The 24919-nt window shown below is 33.1% G+C and overlaps 1 protein-coding gene across 2 annotated transcripts; it reads right to left on the bottom strand.

Moving 5' to 3' along the window:
* Window positions 1-242: 242 nt before the first annotated feature.
* Window positions 243-20861, bottom strand: LOC131660660 (CHD3-type chromatin-remodeling factor PICKLE-like). Of its 2 annotated transcripts, none has more exons than XM_058929949.1 (31): window positions 20706-20861; window positions 20160-20326; window positions 18381-18518; window positions 18110-18294; window positions 17453-17614; window positions 16009-16256; window positions 15831-15926; window positions 15245-15387; window positions 14959-15171; window positions 14726-14833; window positions 13725-13775; window positions 13517-13616; window positions 11975-12117; window positions 11647-11750; window positions 10447-10585; window positions 10169-10338; window positions 8623-8689; window positions 8423-8545; window positions 6838-6947; window positions 6685-6766; window positions 5024-5224; window positions 4495-4642; window positions 4281-4386; window positions 4118-4192; window positions 3353-3414; window positions 3182-3258; window positions 2773-2903; window positions 2131-2503; window positions 1611-1743; window positions 1170-1240; window positions 243-1025 (listed from the first exon to the last, which is right to left on the bottom strand). In XM_058929949.1, exons 2-31 carry the CDS (start codon window positions 20301-20303, stop codon window positions 630-632), a joined length of 4299 nt encoding a protein of 1432 aa, XP_058785932.1. In that variant the 5' UTR covers window positions 20304-20326; window positions 20706-20861; the 3' UTR covers window positions 243-629. The 2 variants fall into 2 exon arrangements, with proteins under 2 accessions (XP_058785932.1, XP_058785931.1); XM_058929948.1 differs by having other exon boundaries at window positions 4281-4389.
* Between the last annotated feature and the right edge of the window lie 4058 nt (window positions 20862-24919).

Below are 24919 nucleotides of genomic sequence, written 5' to 3' on the forward strand. Positions count from 1 at the left end.
TAAGTTCATTCTTAACAGAAATTGATCAACAAATAAAAATTGTTTGATTTGATACCATTTACCTGTTTGTGTACCCTATGGCATTCTAATAATCTTACACATTGGAGTATTTTGATTAGAGAAATTAACAACTCCCAACATATGTATTTCTATGTACTAAGCAGCGATCAAACTCTATCAAATGATTAAAAAACTAAAGTGCCTATCTTAAGTACCATATCATGTCGGGAAGGAGAAAAATATTAGCCTTTCATAATTAGTATATGATGAATTGATGATATCATAAAAAAGAAACTGGCCGTTACACATGACAAATGAACAGTTTGCAATAAAGTCTTAAAACTTCCAAATTCTAGCAATCATCTGCTCGCACTTGAATAGAACATTAGTAATCAAGGCTCAGGGAACTACGGTGTAGTAAAGTATACAATCGAGCATACTCAATTCTTAAAATACAAAGACCTTCTCTTTTGGACTCTTGCAAGGGGTTTAATTTGAACTACTTAAAAGCTACACGTGTGCTTTTTAATCTACTTCACTTTTGTCGAGTTAGAAAATGTCATTAAGATTCATATGATACAATACATCATACATAGTACAACAAATATCTGTCAGCTAGATAATTGCGTTTACTCATCCAATACAATGACTCCAGTGTCAGAATTCTCATTCAACTCAGCATGACTTTCATCCATCTCAGTATTACTTTTAATTTTCTCGGGTGTTTCCTTGTTCTCGTCTCTGAGGCTTGAGCAGTTTCCTTTTATAGGATCACATTCTATTTCCATGTCTCGAGGCTTGTCATCTGCTGAGGAATCAAGTTTGCAATCATTTTGAGGGGTAGCCTCTGATTTGTTGTCTGAATTTAATAGTGGAGTTTCTACTACTGTGGGTGTCAAGATTCTGTTAATATTTTCACTGATGGTTTCTAGTGGCGTCAACTTCTTCACTGCATTGACCTCTGCTGGTTCTGCCAATGAAGCTTGAACTAAATCCATGGGATTTTCCTCAACTACTTTGCACATCTGCTAATACAGAGGAATGATTGTTAACATAAACACTCTGTAGAATGCTAATTTTCCATCATCTCTTCTTTTGTTAAACAAGATAATGAAGTGATCTTCAATAAAAAGCAGCTCCTGAAGGGTATAATTATGATTAAACTTTACCTCGTTGTAAAGTCGAACTAACTCCAATCGATTTGGATCACTATCACAAGCAACTGAAACATCTTCTGGAGCTGCAAAGTGGAAGCACGACAAGTTTTATGGTACTTTCTTTACCCATTTTCAAAAGTTATGTTTTGGCAAAAATAAAAGGGGGAAACAGCACAAAAGGAACAGAAATGCTGACGACATTGACACAAAATAATTGAAAGGTTCTTGCATAATCAGGGGAATATTTTTGCACCTAACAATAGTCCAGATTTTCATTTGGATTAGGCTTGACAGCCCAGATTCAAAATCTGTCATGTCAAGTTCTAACTGTCTAGGTGAAATTCTCTTGGAAGTATGCAAGATTTCTTAAATTATCTGATTGCAAACTAGGCAACTGCTGTTGTCTAATCTAGAAGAAAAAAAAGTATCTGATGAGCAACGATAGAATCATACCTATGGTTTCTACTTGTGGCAATTGATCAATCATTTGGGTATTAGTATCCACTGATTTATAACTTGGAACACTGGTAGACTTGAGTTCACTTTTAAGTTCTTCATTAGTTACTTCGCCGGTTTTTGGATCACCCTAAAAACAAAATTCATGAGGAATAAATGTCAGTCCACAAGGTAATCAAGCACAACCTTTCCACATACAAATGCATTGTAATATTGTATTAAATACACATGATGAAAGCGCAAGCAATCATAACTATGGCTAAGGATATGAACTAATACAGAAAGATCACTCCTATCTATTTCTTGCATTTACCAATAAATTTCCTCTCCCATCTTACTTACGTATAAAGGGGGGATATATACTAACCATGTTTGTTTTGCCCCATCTCTCATTCTCAGTACAAAACTAAATCATACCACTCTCAAGCTATATGCAGTTCGATTGACTGAAAATACCTACCAAGCAAACTCATGATAAAGCTATGATTGACTTCTGACAAAATGTTGATACACTTACAAAGTATTCTTTCTGGTACTCAGCATTGAGCCCCTTTTCCAAAAGAAGAACCCTCTTCTTTACAAACTCAACCTGTCTTCTTTGCATGTCTCTAAAATGATATATCATGGATGAGTCTGGATATAGTTGTGGTTGATTCCTAGCATCGCTTGAACCCTGTGCACCATCAGCTGCCAAGTCACTTCCACCATTTTCCCTGGATTCATTGCTGGGCACTTCTGCATTTGCCAAATTCGCACCATTTTGTACATGAGAGCCAACTTGCCCTGGTCCTGGTAAATTTATAACGGGAAGATTCAACTCCTGGCAGATGGTCTCCTGAATCTTCAGATCCTTATCATCTACAATAGCTTGCCACCTTCCATAACCATGCCTTGCATAGGAAAGAATTATGTTAAAAGAATGTATCAACAAATAATCCACAAGCTACAAAACATTCATAACTGGTTATCACAAATCGGATACAAACATCCAAAATAAAGTTAGATATGTATAATATAGACTCAAGTTTTTTAAGTTTTCATATTTAGTTAATAATGAAAATTAAAAAAAAAAATTAAAAAATGGCTAAAAATCATGCAGTTAGAAGATAATCTTGTTGCATTATTGAAGAAAACAGAAGATAATTATCAAAATTCATACTTTAACACAGCACGCAGTAGCAAAAGATCATGCTCCTCCTTCCACTTCCTTACACCCTTCAAACCCGGATAACGTAATAAGATGTCTTCTGAAAACAGTGGAGTTCGAGGATATTCCGATGCAAACCTCACCTGAAAGTTCACATCCCAAGAGCAAGAAACACTTCAATCAGCTAAACGAAATTCAACTTCAAAAATAACAGAGGCAACTCTAAACTACTCAAGTGGTTAAGCAGGCTATCTAGTGGCTACTAAATAACCATTTTTACAACAGTGTTTACCTACAACTCCTTTCTGAGACTTTTCACAAACGTTAATGTTGCCCCAAGGAGGCACAGAGGATTAAAAGTGATTTAATAATAGAGACTAATAACAAGCAGTTAAAAAGAGAAAATTCATCCCGGGCTTACTTTGTCCCTTAACAAGAGCAGGACTGCAATCCTAACAAGTACATCTTGGATTCGGAGTCCTTCTTTTGGAACACCATCTACATGTAAATTAAAAATTAAAAACAATTAGGAAGCTACAAGATTAAAAAAAGGAAAATGAGAGAAGGTACAGTAGCAATTAGGATCTGCCACCTGTGAATGTAGAGGAATCAGTTATATCTTCAGCAATGTGAGATAAGAAAAGGGCTCCATAACTGTGAAAATATAGATACATATCAATCAAACTAACTCACAAAGAATGGTTTTAAGGTATGGTACAAACTATAAGATAGTAATAGTAAGTAAAATGACTAAATTAAACAAAGTTTATACATATGTTCAACCTACAAAATTGTGGTTTAGGTCCGTCTAACTCAACCTACAAAACCAGCTTGTAAGGTGAGGATTACCCTCATCTATAAATATATGTTCGGGCCACATAATGTCCGACGTGCCCTCAACATATGTTTATAAGTGGGGGCAATCCTCGCGTTTCAAGTCGGTTTATGTTGAGAACTACATGAGAATGATAATTTCTTTGTTTTAAGTCTAAATGTATGGTATTGTATGTTTTAGGCTCCTTGACAGCTGTACAACTCTCAAAGAGTCAGTCATTCAGTCAACCGCACTGTTGTATCCAACTTTACCCTTTCCCTAGATTTTGCCCCAATATACATATTTTGTTGACGAGCTAGATACTTGGAACTATAAATGTTTTCCATTTCTCTTTTCCCTCTATTTTCACCATCTAAGAAGAATGCGTGGCACAGCAGTATGGCCATCATCAAATCCTATTCCCTTTCCTCCCAAAGAAAACCAAGTCAATAAATTCCAGCAAACATGTGTTTCAAATAAACAGTTAAAATTATATAAAGCATCACAAATATGGTAACAGATTAAGGAAAAATTTGTCTATACTCTTTGATTTCTTCATAAGTCTTCTGTTTCATGCGGGAAGTAAACTCCTTCCAATCAAAATCACCAACCCCAAACCTGTAATATAACACAGTTAGATAAACAGAAGATATTGCCAAGCAAAGCCCTTTCTTCAACTCAATACAAAGATAAAATTGAAAATAACCTCATCAAAATTTGCACAAAGGCAGCCCTTTGATTTTGATTAAAACCAAGTACTCTGAATGCTTTTCCTTCACCTTCCATCAGAGGAAGTGGCTCTGCGTTATCCGCTGCTAATAAATTTGAAGGAATATTTACATCACAGTCAAGGCCATATAATCTAGGCTAGATCCATCATGTTGCATACAAAAAATCAAAGTTATTAAATAACTACATACTGCGTGCTTTTTTCTTATACGGCCTTCTACTAGAAGTAGTTCCAGTGGAATTTGAATCACCGTCAGTAAGTTCTGCTTCATAATTGTCGTCTTCGTCAGAGCTTACATCTTCCAGACCAGCAAGGTCGTCCTCCTCAACAGAAACCATCTGTGAAATCAGGAAATAATAGATACTACCTTAACAAAAACACATTGAAAAGTTACAAGAGAGCAACCTTAAAAGGGAAAAAAAACTCAAATTGTACAAACACCCCCACCCCTGATATGCACAAAAAGGGACTTACAAGTACTAAAATCCTAGATTTCAATATGTAGTTATATAAATTATTAGCATATGTCATATTTTGATAGGAAAGGAACAAGTTCCTTATTCCATAAGTAAAAAGGTAGTAAGCAAAATTAGAGTAAACAAAAAATGAATTTTCACTGTTGAATATAATCTATCATAAACTTATAAACGACAGCATTAGCCAATACTCTTTTCTTGCAACTTGACACAGGAAAATGGTACAAAAACATCATCACATACCAACTTGCGGTTTCGCTTCCCTTTGCCCAAAGCATTAAACTCCTCAACTTTATGCTCTTGAAACTTGTCTTTTAACAACTCTTCCCAATAATGTGTTCTTTCTGAACTGTTCACGGTTTCCATTGCTCTTTTTTGTGCTGCCTCCTCTGCTGCAGCTTCTGCTGCAGCCTCAGCCTCATCAACATACTCAAAATTTGCAACCTATATCATATAAACCACTCAGTCAATCAAAAAGTATTGAAAAAATGAAGGAAATAGACCATGATATATGCCCGGTAAAGTTAAATAGTCTTGACCAGTGAAATGCCACAGCAATGCTTTCACAACTAAACAAATTAATCCAAAACGTATGAGTGACAATTGAACTTTCTACGCAGTGTTAGAATATTAGAAAATAAAGTATGTTTTATATCACATTATAGTGTCTTAGAGTATCTTAAGATTATATTTTATATTACTTATTATTATAACTTTTTCTTGATTTATTATTGAGACTATGCATCCCTATAATAAGTTGGGATTAATATTTAGTCTTTTGTATCAAGTCATTATTCAATTAATTTGTATTCTATTGGAATCCCTATTCCCTAGCCTACTTTTGTTCTTTCTCTTTTCTCATACTCTTTAATAAATTCATATTGTTAACATGGTATCGGAGCCTACTACGATCCCCGTTGAACTGTCTTGTTACAATTTCGCTGCTGAATTTCCAGAAGTTTGGAAATATAATAATAGTTTTTATTTTCGATGTGATTCTTCTTCAGTGTTTGTAGATTTTGAGTTACGGTGAGTTTGTGATTTTCCAGCGCTACATTGCTACTCAGTTCAACAACAAAAAAAACGAAGTTGACTGGGTTTTTTTCTCTTCACCGATAGAACAACAAAAAGCGACACCCCTTTCCTTGCTATTGCAAGATCGTTTGATTAAAAAAAAAGGGTTAACAAATTTATTATTGGTTACTATTACATTTGGCTGGTCATATTTTGTTTTGAAGATTTTCTCGATGTGGTTCAACATTTTTTATTGGTTTTCTTTGAAGTTCTGATATCATTGGATGATTGTTTTAGCATTCTCAAGATTCTTCAAAAGATAAATGTAAAGATTTAATTATGTCATGTGTCATATTTTCTCTTTCAAAGGGTATACGTGTAACAAACTTAAAAGCTTATATGTAAGCTTTAACTTTGAGTGAGAGTGTTCGAATATTAAAAAGTACTTCTAGTATCTTTGATATTATATTATAGTATCTTAGAGCATCTCTTAGGATTAGATTAGATTTTATATTGCTTTTTACTATGATTTGTTCTTGATTTTTGATTGAGTCTATGCATCCCTATAAATAGGGATTAATATTTAGTTTTTAGTATCAAGTCATTTTTCAATAATTTGTATTTTAACCCTAGCCTCCTTTTGTCCTTTCTCTTTTCTTATGTTCTCTATAAATTCATATTGTTAACACGAAGAAAAAAGACTAAAGCAGTTGTACTTTCAGGAACCAATTCTCTTTGGTTGCAACATGTGTCCATATGTATGTGTGGCTATAAAAATGATAGAAATCAACAGAACCGTAATTCACAACAAACCAGAATGCGGATAGATCAAATTAGAATGAACATTAATAGCACAAAAATATGTATGCATGATTATATGATAAATCAACCTTAAAGGCCTTCAGAAATCCATCTTCCTCTTCATCATCCAAAGTAGTATCTTCATCTACAACTTGGTCACGGTCCAGCAACCTATTGTGAAAAAATGTCAGATAAAATTCTCAAGCATATTCCTATTTCATGTTTTTAGAGTGTTTGATTACCTATCAATAGCAGCTGCATCATAATGGATTTGACGGGATTTTCCTGCTTCATCATTCTCATCTGCAAATAACTCCTTTGAGCCATACCGTATAATGTCATCCAGCTCTTCCTGAGCACAATTGACAATCAAAGCTACCATCAAATCTCTTAGCAATACTATGCTCAATTTGTTAGTACATACTTGATACTCCTAATCCACATTTAGCTTTAATATTTTAGGAAATATCAATCTCTTTCAAAAATATCATATGCTCCCCGGACTCAATAACTACCAACAAAATAAATAAGATTTTGCTACTTAGGAAATATCAATCTCTTTCAAAAATATCAGAAATTTATTAAAGGGGGAGAGGATAAATACAGTGACCCTCAAGGACACATTAAGAACACATTGGACCATGAGAAACCTAATTTCTTTATTCTTTTATACTGTAGTTTCCAATTGTGAAGTATACGATTGTTCAATATTCTAAGGACACTTTTAAGTGGGGTGTTTGGTGTGTTCGAAGGCAATGCCTGGTGGTCCCCTTGTCCTGTTTCTGGAGTTCAGCAAATAATTGCACTTAAGAATCGACTTATATGAAGAATGGAGTGCTTTACTTTGTTGATGTACATTTATCTTCACCCTGGCTTCTTTTATCATCTTTTTTAGGAGCATATGATATGCCATCCTAATTTATGAAGCTTTTCCTTTTACTAATCTTAATGAAAAATGTCAAAAGCTCCAATACAGATGAATTACAAATTTACAGCTATTGGGAGTTAAAGAAATCCTCCAAAACCAGTTGAGAGAATGGAGGCTACAAATTAACAATCCAAATAGAATTATAAGTGAGGTGATGCCAACCAATCTCTTCTCTATGTCAGGGCCTTATTAAGTTATATGACTACTACTTTGAGGAGAGTTGTAAGGGGCAATAGGGGATTTGAACTGTATAAGGCTGTAACAACTTTGTCTATGCCAATGCGCACAAGAAGTGTGGGAAAAGAAAAAAAATGGTAATGTGTAAGAATTAAAGGGGAAGAAAGGATCGCGCAGATGGAGGCAAGAATTGAATAAGCCGAAAAGATTTTGGGTGGGCTTGAATACTATCTTCTTCTGCATAATTTCCCTGTATTTTGTTTCCTTTTTCCCACCATTGAGTCTTTACAGAGGGGTGCCTCTGCTAGTAAGGAGCTTGATCTCCGTACTTCTAGCTTCAATTGGATATAAAATCAATTTGGGTATATGTTCCAGCACAAATATGTATGAAGTGTAAACCACCAAGTTAGTTATATTCTACTAGGGTAGCATAAACAAGGGAATGAACAGTGAATACCATTGCCAACAATGTCAACAGAACAAAAATGAAAAATGAAAAATGAATATATTTCTGATAATCCTGTGTCCAATAAAAAACTACTAGAAAATATCCATTTGCCTCCTGGTTTCTTTAATCTTAGTCATATTAGTACTTCAAAAAACTGAAGAAAAAGATGACGGGGTATCTCCCAGCTAATCATTAACAATGTGGTCTTAACAATGAAACTGCCAACTTCAGCTTTCACAACATAAACCTTCACTTTGGAAAAACAAGTATTTACCTGGTTGATATTTTGAGCCTTTAGCCTTCCTACGACAAGGTGTTCTAACACCATTTTCTTCTTAGTCATTTGCATCATCCTTTCTTCAATCGTTCCTCTTGTTACAAGCCTATAAATCAACACCTGCAACACCAAAATTATTATAACCTTCAAAGCCAACAACAATAATCATCAACTTCATATCAGTGAAAAACGCAAACCTTGTTAGTTTGTCCAAGTCGATGAGCTCTAGCCATTGCTTGTAAGTCAGCATGAGGATTCCAATCACTACAGAATAGCATTCATCAATAAAAAATTGAATTAAATTAGACAGAAAATACATTAAAATAGAAACTTAATCATACAACATATGGATTGTCAGCAGAAGAAAAGAACTATTATGACTAATGAGTATCCCATTGTTTAACTACAAAACAGTCGAAATGTTTAACTACGAAACAGTAAAAATATCTAACTACAAAACAGCTCAAATGTTCGTGAGAATACACATGAATATGATTCTGAATGCTAAGAGATTAACCACAACCTAATAAATAATAAATAACAATAGGATTATATTGGATAAGGCCTGATTAGAGCTTATAAAGAGAGCACCATTCCCCTTACAAGTCGGTTTTGTAAGGAATCAAGGATGAGTTAGGCTCAATATAAATACCCAATTGATATCAGAGCCTGCCGATTCAGGCTACCTACCATTTATATCCACCAAGCAAGCCAAATAGTGATGGGTGTGAGAGGGTGTATTGGGAAAAAGATTAAAGACAAGGCCTATTTAGAGTTTATAAAGAGAGACGCTTCTAACCTTACAAGCCAGCTTTATAAAGATGAGTTAAGTCCAATATAAAAACTTGATAGATTATAATTTAGAAATTTATATCAAGGGGCGCCTTGATTATAGGGATAGAAGAAATATCCTATATCTATCTATCCTATATCTATCTATCCTATATATTGGAAAAAACTCAGCTTCTACATTACTTATTGATATGACCTAAATAGAACCTATACAGGCAATCATCACCTTTCAAATCGCTTTTGTCGAATCGAGTCGGAACCAAAAACTTAAGATATGATGCCAAAGAGATAGACTCCCAAAACAACTGAGAAGAATCATGAGACATGCGGTGAGGCATTTAAAGTAGCAGACAACGAGGTGTAGCCTTTACGAGCAACGGCAAGGCTGAACAACAATTTGTGCAAGTACACATTTGATGGCATCTTTCAAAATTCCACTAACAAATACTTAACTAAAAAGTTCACAGGCCATCCAACCAATCTTACATGCGAAATACTAAAAATCAAGACAACCTAATTGATATCTCTGATCAAAGTCCCCAGGAAGCTTTCTAAACACAGCAAATTCCCCGAGCTTATAAGCTAGTTAGAAGCCAGCAAGAAACCCCCAACCTTGACCTTGTCATACTTAAGTATGATACTACAAGTCTCTAGCAACAACAATAAGTAGATTTTAAGGTAACTTAGTCAATGTGCATAACAAATAAAGCTAAAAAAGAAAAACACAAACATTATTAATAAATAAGTCAAAAGCTCTCCACACGATAATCAGTCATATATAATAGACTAATGACAGTGAATAACCAGACACCAAAAAATTACTATACCAGTTATTTCCATTTGTCTTGTCAGTAGAAAAAACTTATGACAGTAAAAGTTGTTCCACGTCAAACATTGGATATATGTTTCCACTGTAATATTTTTCTAGATGAAAAAGAAAAATAATTTCACCTGTCATATATAACAACCGTGTCAGCAGTTGCAAGGTTTATCCCCAAACCCCCAGCTCTGGTAGAAAGAAGAAAGCAAAATCTTGAAGAATTTTTGGCATTAAAACGATCTATCCGTATTTGTCTTTCAGCTCCACCAACCTTGCCATCTATCCTTTCATACTGCCATTTCTATTTTTTTAACAACAAAGAGAAAGAATAGTAAAACAGAATGTATATCACACTGAAACAATCAATTTCAAAACTTTGGTTGATAAAAACAGAACCTCATATGAATACCTTGTAAGAGCAATAATCTTCAAGCAAATCAAGCATGTGCTGAAATTGGGTGTATATAAGAACTCTATGTCCTTGCTCTTTAAGCTTCACCATCATCTTGTCCAGCAAATGCAACTTCCCTGATGATTCCAACAATTGTCTGTCACATACAAAATAAAAGGAATCGTGTCAATGAAAAGTAGGCCACGGCTATGGTTGTCAAAAGAGTGAGTCAACTAAAGAAATTGGCTGAGTTTGAGTCCAAGTCAACAAAACTGATAGACTGACTGTTGAGTGTTGAACTCATTTATTACATGATTCTGAAAAACTTTTAAGAAGCAAAATATGTTTAAAACTCTCTTGCCACCTTCTGTCTCTTCCCCTTTTCCGGGTTTTGTTTTATGTCCCCAACAGACTAAAACTATAGTAGTGGCGTAAGTGATAAAGACTTGAACTTTGACGAATCCAATTGAAGAGAACATTTATTTGAATTTTGATGTGCTCAGATGCTAAAACTTGTTTTTTTTGGCTTTTATTGTTTATTAACTCTTATGCATTGCTTTAGACCTATGGCTTTTCCTTGTGTGTGTGTGTGTGTACGAAAAAATAATCAGAATAGTGGTCATACACTTATGCCGCCATGCCCTGTCCCAGTATAAAGTTTGGGTTCGGCTGCTATCTTGGATTGCTAACTCAACTGTGTTGGTTTTCATTTGAACTATGTATAGTTATTTGCTGCTGCTGAGTGAGTCACAAAATGTCTGAGTGGTGGAAATTTGACGGAATTAAATCTTGTTTTTTGAAATGTTATTGCTTTAGGAAATTGGGTTATAATGGAGTTATGTATGGTTTGACCATTCGCATTAGTGTGATTATATTCTAAATATCTATGCAAATATAAGTTTTTAATATTATCTTTTACATTAGATACGCCCGTAACCCTTACTAGTTTACCGCTCAAAGCTTACCAAAGCTCCACAAATTTACCTAAACTCTTGACTTTGACAACCTTTACCATAATAATGCCTTTTAACATGATAATCAAATATTTCAATTTTTACAACTAATAATGGCTAACAATTTTCAATAGGAAAACCGGAAACAAAAATTTAGCCCCAGATAAGCAGAGGACCCAGATTTTTTACAAAGTAGCAAAAACAAGGACCCAGATTTTTTACAAAGTAGCAAAAACAATGTCAGTCCAAAATCATAAGAGCTTACTTGAATGCTTCTTTTGGATCGTCAATATCTGGCTCAACTCCTTCTAACATGTAAGCATGACAACAGAGCTTACGCAGTTCCATAACAACATTGATAAGAGAAATCTGATTCAAAAACATAAAACACAATAATAATAATGATGATAATAATAATAATAATAATAATAATAATAATAATAATAATAATAATAATAATAATAATAATAATAATAATAATAATAATAATAATAATAATAATAATTTGATAATTTGATAATTTGGATTTAAACTTATGATGCCGAGATTAAGAATAAACCAAAATGCTCATTTCAATGAAGCATAAATCTTGCCTGTGCACCGCCACGGCGGGTTAATATCTGATAATTACGGGTCAAAATCGCCTTATAATATTCTTTCTGTTTGCTGCTCAAATCAACTCGCAGAATAAGTTCCTTTTTAGGAGGTAGTTCCTTCATGACATCTTTCTTCACTCCTGCAGAGAATTAAAAAAAAATGAATCTGCTATCCAGCAATACTCATTCTCAAACCAAATATTTCGGTTTATTACGACAACCGTTGAGTACGAAGCCTCATAAAGCACTTTTGTAATATACATTAATGCAAAAGTTAAAATCGCCCAATGAAATAATTGAAAATTTATTTAGCCCTGAACACTTCAATTTAGAGCATTATGCCAAACATTGTTGATTCCAATATGGATCATTCAAATAACTACCATCATTTTTCTTTGGGTTGAGAAATTGAAAAACATACTATGTCCTACAACTTCTCCAAGGAATAGATCCTACCATTTCTCTCCATCATGACTGCAGAGTCAAAACTTAAACAAGAACAAGAATAATGTTGTAAATCAAGTTATCTGTGATTAATAGCATATATTTGTCTTCCTTATTTTTGGATTATCACTTACTAGGTAACCTTAAAGCTTGTTTAACAGTGTTATAAAAATTGAGCTATAGATTGGATAGTAAGATCCTACTAATAGGAAAAAAGTGTATTTACATATATAGTTATAAATACATACCCAAAAAAAAAGTATCATAACATTATTAAACTTAGTTCATAGTAACCACACATTCAAAAAAATTCATACGTTCATAACCACAACCACAAATTCATAAGTTCATACCCATAACCATAAATCGGTAAGTTAAAAAATATCTCAAAAAGTGGAAGAAAGAAAAAGCTAAGCTCAACACTGTTGTAGGATCGTGGGATCGCCACTGTTGTTTACGTTGAGCTTGACAATCCTGTTAGTTTCAAGGGGATTTCCTACTCTATATTAGAACCTTCGCCTTGTGGGTATTCTATCTTGTGTTTGTAACATCTATGACACTCATTGTCTCACTGACTAGAAGGAAACTTACTCTCTCATCCTTTAATGATTCCGGAACTAAGTTTGGGGATACTTGGATTATTGACCCTAATGCTACTGATCATATGATCCCCTATAACTATTTTTGTTCATCTATCTTGCTTTGTCCTGTAAACATCATATTACTGTGGCAAATGACCTTATGCACCTCAACCCAATACAGAGGGCAAAAAATGTAATTTTACATTTTCCTTCCATTAAAACTCATCCCTCGCCTAACCAAGCACAAAGCATTTTAACCCCCCCCCCCTTCCCTTGTCTCCGTTGAACCAAGCAGATGGTTGTTGTTGAAAAGTTTTCGTATTTATTATTTCTGGATAGCAATTGATTCTGTTTCAATTTCGTTTTATTTGTATTTTAGCATAGCACTTCTTGATTTAAGGGGTTGACTATGTGTACTCTCTCTCTCTCCTATAAAAGTAGAACCCTTTCATTAGAATAAAATAATTACAAGTTCCTATAATGTTTACTAGTTATTCAAGATTGTAATGCATACTTCGCAGAAGATGTGGTGCCAGCATTTTATGAAGCCTTGAAATCTGTTCCTCTTGATTGATATCCTTGAATTCTTCTTGGAATTCCTCTAAACTTCCAAACTGACATAAGTCAAATATAAAATCAATAAGATACTTGTGATAATGAGGAGCAAATTATCTAGTAACTTAAAATCATGGTTTCTCTCATAGTGCATTCCTCACACTAACCTTTCCAGCATCAAGGAAATGCATAAGCATAAAAAGCTCGTCCAAGTTATTCTGTAACGAATAGGAAAAGCTATCATTAGCACATTTCATCTCCCAACACATAAATTCAACATATGCAGCCATTCTTTAAATGAAAAGTGTGTTTATTATTAGGTGTGAGTGTAACATACAAGTTAGCAATATGTAAATAACTAAATTAAATTAGAAATTTAAAAGATATGACGGATATATTTAGATGAGACAAAGATGAGACTAATGAGTAGAGTTGTACATCCATATTTAAAACAATAAACTAATCAAAAAAGCAAAATTGTTCAACTTCGTTGTTGTAGACGTGCAGATATGCAAATCATAACTTCGCAAGTGAGACTCACACAAAGTATATTCAACCTTCATTTCATATCATCATCTAACTTAAAATATTCTTTTAGCAATGACTAATGCTAAGAAAAGGTTGAGCTTTATAATGATAGTGGAATTGACTTTCAGTTAACCTAATTAGTTTAATTGTAGATTAATAAATGAAAGTGGGTCTCATTGTGCATCCTAAAAAGCTGAATCTTTTGAGAGCTTCACCTCCATATATATTTACTCTTTGCCAAGTGTGTTTATCTTATACTAGTAGTGACATAATGATGATATGATAGTAGGTGTGACAATATCCCTGTTAACCCAACAACAAATCTTGAATAGTAATCATGGTTAAAAAAGACCAGTTGTATATATTTAAAAAAACATAAATACATGTTTTAATGTCTTATTACAGACATTTAAGGACCATTTAAAATCAGAGATGCACCAAAATTGAATGACCCAAATTTAGGAAAAAATATGGAACTCTTGGAATTAGTTAGTATTCACAAACCACAACACAATCTGTCAAGACAACATTCAGCCAGCAAACACAAACAGCAAAACAAAAACACAGTTCAATTAACCAATGATATAAAATCAGGACATGATTTTGCACTAAACCACTAGGACATATATTGAAAGTGAACCTGAAGAGGAGTTCCGGTCAGGAGCGCACGATGTCTGGTAAAATATTGCTTCAAAGAAGAAAATAATTTCGAATCCTTATTTTTGAGGCGGTGACCTTCATCGACTATCTACATATGCATGTAGATGTAGACTATCAGCATAATGGAAAAACGAGAAATGTGAATAGAAGTAATAGTGGTAACTGGAAAGCTAATACTGTTCATCTATTAATAAAACTGTAAGCATGTCTTACCATGCACTCCCATTTTATAGGTTTTAATGATGTTGTGTCCAAGTTGATCATCTCATATGATGTCAAAAGGACATCAAATTTTATTCTGTCATGCTTACTTTCGCTAACCATATGACCAGATTTCTTTTTCTTTAACTTCTTCATTTTCTTGGGAAAGTAAAATTCATATTCTCTGATAACACTGCGAGCTTGGGCAGATCCAACATACATAATCTGCAAAAACAAACATACAATTAAAAGAGTAACTATCAAAATGAAACATTACTTACAATCCCCATATACATACAACATTCATCTGAGGGGCCCATGTTGCAAATTCACGTTCCCAGTTTCGCAGCGTTGAAAGTGGAGCAACCACCAGATGTGGGTGTTTAGAGACACCCTCTTCAAAAAGAGATGCTAAGAAAGCAATACTCTGAATAGTTTTTCCTGCAGGTGTAAAACTAAGTCATTATGGTACAATAATGTAATTCTCTAGAAACTCCAAATTAGTAGTTGGTTTAACCATGGTTAGTTATTAGTGCCTCGGAACCGGGTTGAACGCTGAATCATGGTTCAACCAGTTTCTTTTGTATATTTATTTAATGGGCATACAGCTCAGCCATAGTTGAACCGATTGAACATGATCCATAGATCTCACCGGTTTGATCTCCAGTCCAACTAAGACAATTTTGATTTAATATCAAGTATCAACTCAATATGGTTGGTTCTGGTACTTTGATTGAATAGTTGATCAATAAGCTCACATTGTAGGTTGTGATATGCCTTTCTCTTGGGAATGGAATATCCTACCATCCCCTAAAAAAATTTCCTGCCCAAAACCCAGGGAATAAATAGATAAAGAATAAGAGAGAGAAAACAGAACTAAGTACCAAGTCCCATCTCATCAGCAAGTATAACATGTGTTTGCTTGGACCAAGAGAATCGTAAGAAGTTCAAGCCTTCAAGCTGATATGGGTGTAGAGAACCTTCACCAACATGAAAATTAAATCAGGCAATCTAGATCATCCAAATCTGAAAAAGTTGGGCATAAAATAAAACAAAAAATACCTCCTGAAAGAAACTTGGGGCTATGTTCATACTGTTGAAATTCTTTCTGCTGTTTCTTCAATTCAGGGTCATCATTAACACGGCTTTTTTGCTTAATGGAAGCGAGTTTGCTCGATCTAGAACGAAATCGATTGAATCTTTCTATTTCCGGCTGAAATGCTGAAATATCAGACTCAGATTCCCAATAACATTCATCATATGGAAGCTCTTTCCACTTCACCAGATATTCCCTCTCATCGCTATCACCCCTGTACCATTCAAATAACAAATCCCATGAAACACATGCATTTGTCAACATTGTTATTGGAAAAATTAGCACAAACCAATTAAGAAAGCTTTCTAAGCCATTGGATTGCACAACCAAATAAGAATGTTCATAATATGAGTGGAAAATACTAGAAGAAAAACAGAGCTAAACACACCCACAGGCCATGAGAGGACTAACTTACAACATGTTAATCTTATTTATACCTTTTAATAAATTTATAAATGGTAAATTTCATCAATCCAATCAAGTCACAGATTCCCTATTCAAAAATTATGAAAGTTCATAACAACCTTTATCCAGTTTAATGTACAATAGCAACAATATGCAATTTAAAATATAAGTATATGGTTAATATACAATGGGATTGAATGAGGGCCTATAGTGGTACTTTACAACTCAATCAAAGAAACTTCATTGTTACAAGAAGAACCAACCACGCTGAGTTGATATTTTATACCACTTCATTTTAAAGTATACTGTTATTTAGACTATTGAATACTTCACAGTTCACACCACTCCATTTCTATTAATATTTGTCAATAATAGTCTATTATTGACAAATTTTATCAATCCAATTGAATTGAAAGATCTAATGACATGGTTCAAGTCTACAATTTCATACAGCTTGAAAATTGTTTAATACTTCATCATACAACTCCATTTTAATGAACAATATGTTAGTATTTAAAACGTAAGTGAACATTCATTATTGGACTGCTTACCTAAAAATATCTTGGTTAGCTACTCCCTCTGGTACCATTTATAAGAAAAGATTCTCTTTTTAGATACATTATTTATTCAATGTATTTAAAAAGAGAATCTTTTCTTATAAATGGGACCGGAGGTAGTATATTTTAGAATGTGCTTATCAATATAAAATCACATCATTAACCGGTCTAACTGCTAAGTTTTGTATTTCCCAAAATATTATAAAATGGTGCAAGTGTCCAATGCTTACACCTGACGTCAACCTAAAGTCAAAAATGATTGTTTTGACCTGACCTGACCTAAGACTCCTACACTACCCGAAATCCTGAGAAACATTTCATCACTCGAATGCTGGTATTTTCAATATATTCCAATTCAAGAACCTATCCAGATAACAGGAACTAAATCGTCTTATTATTTTATTTTGCATGTAGGGAAGAAGGAAAGTAAATCGCCAGACTATTGAACCTGCAAGCAATTATTCGATCAACTGTAGTCCATTCGGGACGGATGGCAACAAAGTCTTCATCTGAAGTATTGGAGGATGACATTTGACGGTGGAAGTTGTTCACTTTGGTCTTCAGACGAGGATGATTCTTAAAAGCTTTCTGAAACTCTTTCTCTGGCACCCTAAAGGGAAGAAAAAAAAAGTTGCAGAAATACCCAAAATAATAAAAAAGATTTAGACAATAAAATATAAAGTCAATTCAAAAGCAAAAAAAAAAAAAAAAAGCAATGAAAATGATAATGTTGAAAACTAAAAACTAAAGTGAAACATAAGTAGTTGGAAAAAATGAGGATTGAAGGATGGTTCTTAAAAGCCTTCAGAAACTCTTTCTCTGGCACCCTAAAGAGAGAAAAAATAAGTTGCAGGTAAAATGAAAATACCTAAAATGAAATAAAAAGATTTAGAGAATAAAATTTAAATTAAAATAAAAGTCAATTCAAAAGTAAAAAAATAAAAAACAACAAAAATGATAATGTTGAAAAATAAAAACTAAAGTGAAACATAAGTAAAAGGGAAAAATGAGGATTGGAAATTAGTACTTAATGAGAACTGAAGAAGGTCTAATAGACACTATGGAAAGACGGAACACAATAAAGGATGAGTTCCAACAAATTTACCATGCACAGTGCAGATAAGATAGTCCCTTCCACTTAACAAGGTATTGTTTAACAAAAATTTGCTTTGACCCAGATTTTGGAGTGTCGCCATCGCCATCGCCATCGCCATCACCATCACCATCACTGTCTTGAGTAGGGCGCATCTCACAATCTAATATCTTATCAATATCAGTAAGAGGGCTAACCTGCAAAACATATCAAAATTTTAAAATATAGCTGCCACTCAAGCAAAAGTCTTTTATATGTATCGTTTTAAAAACATAACACTCACACATTCAGGGCACCTCCAGCTGTCGGGAGCAGGACCTTTGAGTGGTGGAAGTAAACACCTAGAATGGTAAGCATAGGTGCAAGTTTCACAACTCAAGAGACCTTCACTTTCACCACAGGCTTGACATAAATCCTCTTTCTATTTAAGATAGAAAGATCAAAAAATAAAGTGAGGAAAACTGAGTACAAAAAATTTACTGGTATAGAGCAAGGACACCAAATATATGCAAGGATGCCAACTACATCAAACATTGTCATATGGTTTATTCCATATATGACTTGGGACCCGTACAAGTTGGCTCACAGGGAAATTTGTTATGGTGGTTTTTTGGGTCTGCTGATTTACATTGTTTGATGTTGTCTGAAATAAGGTACAGGGGGTAGGAATCTCGTGTGATAAATTCCATTGGTTTGCCAAACAAAACTGCCATTATACATGGGAAAAAATGCATAACAATATGTGCATAACAAAAATAACTATTATCTCAGGATACATTTTCATCATAGAAACAAAACAAAAATTCAGAATAAACAAGAAAAATATATCATCAGGTAAACAAGGTTTACCAGCGTCCTCTAGCATCCAACAAAAAAACTTATGAATTCTTAAAAAGCTAATACTGCCAGATTACTAAAAAGAAGCTAAGAAGACTATTCCATGTCATCTCTCAGAATGGGTTAAATACTTAAATTTACACAATAAAACATGCTGGGATCGGTGAAATCAGAAGCATACATAGGGCAAAGGCATTAAGCTAGAAAGGAGCAGAACCTCTTTCCAATTGAAGCACTGCCCCATCAATGAGGCAGACGTCTAGCTCCTTCAGCAAATATTGATAACAGTTAAAACCAAACAGCCTAGGCATTTAACTTGCTGACGTTAATGTTAAAAGTGATAAATTTGTAGAATAATGAGAGACTTCCGGACTCCTCGGAGCCAGAAAGTTCGGTTCGGTTTGCGAGTTAGGAGGGGATGAGAAGGGAGGGCTTCGGGAGAAGGAGATTTGAAGAAAAATTGAGAAATATTTAACATTTTTTGAAAGAACGATTTGTATATAATGATAAATAAATGTTCGGCATCAATATATTTTTAATTTTCAGAATATTATAACAACATAGATTATAATTGAAGATTTTAACTAAGCCCTCAAAAACCCTCCTCCAATACAATTTTTTAGTTCACCCAAACTAGGAGATTTTTGTATTATGAATAAAATTAAACTCTATCCACCTAAATCCCTCAATTCTTTTCACTTCATCCTTCTCTTTTTTCAAAGCCCTCCCCTTTCTTTCCCTCCAAACTCCCAAACAAAGCCTTAAGGTTTGCAAATTGAAGGTGAAACGCGATGTTTAATTTTTACTATGAAATATGAATGTTGAGCTTGCTTGACTCCTCGAGTGTTCTAATCCTGTGAATAATGTTAAAAACCAAAAAAAATTACTGTTTTCTTCCTTTCCTAACATTAACAACTACATTCATAGAGGCATGCGCTTATTAGTTATTTCTGTCGCTCAACTCAAAGCATCAAAGTTCCACAGGGCCTTAAGGGTTCTTTTACCTGTCAACAGCAGGTCAGAAATATTCTTATCTTTAAATTTTAATAAACCGGAACAGTTCAAAGCCTTAAAAAGTATACGAGTTAATTGTGTCACAGAAAAATTGTAATTATCCGTGACCATATAGAGCACTGAGCAATGCAAAGAACACAAATACCTAAGCAAGATTCAAGAAAAATAAGTACAACAAACTCAAAATAAAGCATTAAACTGAGTATCATACTGCATCACTTCTGATTATCCTCTCAAACTTTTCCTGACTTGTCCCAGGTTTCTTAAGCAAAAAATCATCATCATCTGACTCATCAATATTATAAACCGGCTTGCGTTCTGATCTTACACGAAGCCTCTCAACCAAACTACTCATTTTCTGCTACAAATAGATAAATCCTGAGGTGCAAAAGAGAAAAAAGAAACAGTGTTAATTCTGTCAACTAAACCCTAATAAATTCATATCTTAGCGAATGCCTCAAATGCATCTCATGTAATACAACATGTATATAAAACACACACAATTACAATTCTCTACTGAGCAAACAAAGCAATTAGAGAAGAAAAACATGATAATGCTGATTATCGGTGAATAAGCACAGTATCGACGGAAAACACTAGCAATTTACCGAGAAAAATTAGAAACCCTAGAGTGGCCAAAACCCCAAACACAGTTTCGAGAACTATAGGAAGACGAAGTTTGAAGCTAATAGAACATTTATCAGAGCTATGAGTAATTGAAGTGAAGTGTGAAACGAAAATTGAGAGTGAGATGTACCGTTGAGAGTGAGACTTTCCGGCGATCTGAAAATAGGAGATTCGGAAATTCGCGGGAACCTAAACGTGAAAGGTGAGAAATGAGAAAAATGCGAAATGAGGAAAGGAAATTAAATTAGATTAAAATTAAAATTAAAAGCGGTGAGAAACATAGATGCTATGATAGACTCACCAAACAGTGACGAGATTTAACATCCACGAGTTACACTAAACCTATTTATACTAAAATTTTGGAAGAATATATAATAAAAGTTCAACAGTTATACAATACGAGATTTAACATCCACGAGTTACACTAAACAAAATTATTTTAACAAAAATGTTTATTATTTTAATAAGAAAAACATATTTTTAAAATAAAAACAAAATTGTTTTAAATTAATAATATATTTTTTATTTTTTATATATTATGTTAAAAATTATTATATTTTAAATTAAAAATTATTTTAAAATAAAATTATTAGTAACATAAATAAATACATTTTGTTTGTGTTTGGATTCTTATATTATTTAAAATATATTTTATTTATAAAAAAAATATAATAATTTGTGGGTTTGTACGGATTCTGGTACGGATATTTGTGGGTTCGGACAGATATTGATGTGGTACACGCGCTTTTATTTTTAAAATATAATAAAATGAAATGATAAAAAAATCGTTAACCAAAAAAATTATTATTTAAAAATAGATAATAAATTGGTGGATAAAACATCATTTAAAAGTGTCAAAGTTTTATTAAAAAACTAATTGAAAATTTTAATCAGTAACTTTATATTTACGTTATTATTCAATATTTTTATTAATAACTTCATGTTCCCGTTATTTTATTTTTCTGATTAGTAATTTTATATTCTCGTTATTATTCAATACATAAATTGTACTCTTCATACACCTCAAACAAAATAAATTAGTCAACAGCCGGACCATGTTAAAAATAACTAAAAATCTACGAATGTAATACATGGCTTTGCATCAATCAAGCGCACTTCCTTAAACCCTAGGTATTGTTCGAAGAGCATTTCAAGCATTCTATCAGTAGTTTCGTGAGGCAAGTTCTTTATGAACAAAGTATTGTTAGGAGCAGCTGCTTCTTGGGAATTAGACCCTGGACGGAATGAGGGTGTTGGGCCATCATTGTCCATTTTCCACCAAATCATACTCAAGAAGTGCGCGCATAAATAACCATCACCGCCACACAAAAATAGGATAACATAACTTATATAATTTAAAAGGATAACATAACTTATAAAGTTTAAAATTTTATTTAAAAACTAAAGTCCCACTTCCTTCTTTTCCTTCTTAAGGAAAACAATATAGATACTTAGATATAGATTGAGCTACTGGAAGATTTAAGAAAAGTCATTGAACCTAAGGAGGAAATTTAAAACTTATGTTTTGCATAAAGATAATGGAAAAATACTCATATCTATATGTTTGTCAATCCATCATTGTTGGCGAGCTCATTAGACTTCTACGTATTGTTTTAGGCAGTTAGACACCAAAAGTAGTAATAGCTTAATTAGAATACTTGCTAGATTTGCAGAATATTTATCTATTGTTTATAAAGAAGCTACATTGTTATTGCCAATTAAAGTTGTATAGCCAATCATTTGCGCGATATTTAAGAACAAAGTCGTCTCAATTTTTTCGGAGGCCCTGTGTAAATTAGTCGTAGTTAATCATGAAAAAACAAATAGAGACCCTCTTTAACAATAGTTTAACCATTATAAATATTTTATGAGGCCCTATTTAGCCTCAAATTCACTGTTAAAAATTTGAGGTTCTGTACGGTAGTCCACCTTACACGCCCTCAAAGACGGCCCTGTTTAAGAACTTACTTTCATATGTTTTCCACATTATCTCTGGTGTATTTTGTTACCATTTATATGCTTTGAAGCTTCACATCCCCACTTATATTCACATTAAAGTAACAAAATTCGGTTGATAGTAGTATGTTACCAAAAATAAAAATTTGCACTCAATAAATAAAAATATCTACATGTAAGAATATTTTTACTAGAACACATGTAAGAATACATTTATTAATAGAATACTTTTAGTAGAATACATGTAAGAATGCTTGTCTATTATATATTCAAATATTCAATGTTTATTTTACATCTACCTTAAAGGACTTATCTCAGTATTTTTTAACAGAGGTATGAAAACCTTATCTATTCTATATTTAAACTTTAGTTAGTTTCATCATAGTAACGCATCATGGACATACAGATTAATTAAAACTATTGGAAACATAGAAATCAAAATCAAATACAAACAGTAAACAAATACCTTGCATTTCAAATCAAAATTGGATATTGTACTTCCACTCTAGGAATATATATTAAATTTAGATAATTAATACATGACGATCAACCTGCATTACTATTTGATTGTAAATTGTATATCTTCAGTTGATTGCTACATGGTGGTTCCGTAAAGGCTCAAAGCCACCAGCATTCATGATGTCAGGCAGACTCCATATCTGAAAAATCAAACTCATAAAAAATGCATATGCAATAATTGATGGCTAGTGATAGATCAAATAAGAGAAAAAATTATAACCATGAACTTGAGAAGTGCTCCCAACATTTTTAGTATTTACAAACTGATTAGAATTCACAAAATGCTTTAAAAAAGTCACCTTGCCATAAGAGTTGGTGAAACAAGTATTTTGAATAGCAAGTTCCAAGGAATTTAAGACAGCAAACTTGGTTTTTTTTCATGATGGAGAGACTTGTCTGAACTGTGTCTAAAAATTTACAGGTTGAAAAATCAAGTATTAAGAAGAAACAGATAATGAAAAAACAAAACTTGCTCAGAGATCCCAAGCTCACTCCCTTCTTTCCAATCCTGCTTCTTCAATAGCAGCAGAGAACAATAACACTATCCCAAATTACAGTTACAATTACGACGAAGTGAAAAAGAATGATAAAAATTAGAGTAGATAAATTCATAAGGAAATAAAAGAAACTACCAGAAACTTTATATTAGAAGATGTAATTATTGTCGATGAACTCAACATATCTTACATGGCTTTACACAAAATTAATCTATCACTTACATTTATAGTCGAATTTGCCTACGTATACATTGACGGACATACCAATGTATATTTATTTCATAATTCACAAACCAATAAATCAGTGATAAAATCTTAATCAAGATATTGAGCAAGACATACATTATCATTTAAATTTCATGTAACCAAAAATAGTATAAAATGTTGCTTAAGACAGATCATAAATGACGGGAAAAATGTTGACATTCTCTTATTTCCACATTTGACAGGTAGTTTAGGATTAGACTTAAGAGTACGAATTTTATCTTATTATACAAATTTTAGTCAGCAGAAGGTTGGATATTATTGACAATTTGAGCCTGTGGTCAAATCAATATTTAGGAACATGCTTCATTTTAGGCGCACCTGATTCTTGGTTCAAGTAGTAGAACTTTGAACCACTAACATTTGAGTTGTGTTGCGATTACTGACAATGCTTGATCCATTTGAAAGTAACTGGTTATTTAAACCATTAAACCTGCTATTGGGCTTGTTGCTCGAATATTTAATCGGTCAATAGAAGCAAAGATAGGTTCATTGGAGCCTAGAGAAGTAATAGAAGGTGATTTGACACTTTCAGCTAGTCCACTTAAAGGATCCTCGACTTCAACAACTTTAATAAATGGCTCTCGGTTTAAAGGATCCAGAAGTGTATTCTAGTTTGATGATCTAATAATCCATCTACCAAAATACAACGAATACATTCAGAGTGATTGTCATCATATCATTTCACGTGAAGTTTGATTGAAAACATATATTGTCCGTCAGATACTTCTAAATACTGAAGTGTTATCATTGATGAATAAATGGCATGGTCAATATCATAAACTCGTACAAGTTTACCTTTATGCGAGGATATTTTGTCATCAAAGATTGAATTCCTTCGCCACCAATAGAATTTCCATGCAAATATAGTTCTTGTGGATATATTCAAAGTAAATCATGCTTGTTTAAGGAAGCATTTAGCAAGATATAGTTCAACTGGATTCCAGAAAATTTTCATTGTGATGAGAGAATATACATTGAAGGATTAGCACCCAACTTTTGTCAGGTAAGATTTGGAAAGTTCAAATTTATTTTTCAAAAAATTTGATTTATTCCAAAAGTTATAAGTAATACTTTGGAAGAGTATAAGGTTGCAAATTTCATTGGA

Source organism: Vicia villosa, linkage group LG3 (assembly GCF_029867415.1).
Source record: "Vicia villosa cultivar HV-30 ecotype Madison, WI linkage group LG3, Vvil1.0, whole genome shotgun sequence".
Classification (NCBI taxonomy): domain Eukaryota; kingdom Viridiplantae; phylum Streptophyta; class Magnoliopsida; order Fabales; family Fabaceae; genus Vicia; species Vicia villosa.

Coding starts and splice junctions, on each gene's coding strand:
- LOC131660660 (XM_058929948.1), bottom strand. CDS start 20,303: ATGAGTAGTTTGGTTGAGAGGCTTCGTGTAAGATCAGAACGCAAGCCG. Junction 13,776..14,725: donor TGACCGGAACTCCTCTTCAG/GTTCACTTTCAA, acceptor TATTCGTTACAG/AATAACTTGGACGAGCTTTT. Junction 6,948..8,422: donor AGGCTCAAAATATCAACCAG/GTAAATACTTGT, acceptor AATTGTGCTCAG/GAAGAGCTGGATGACATTAT.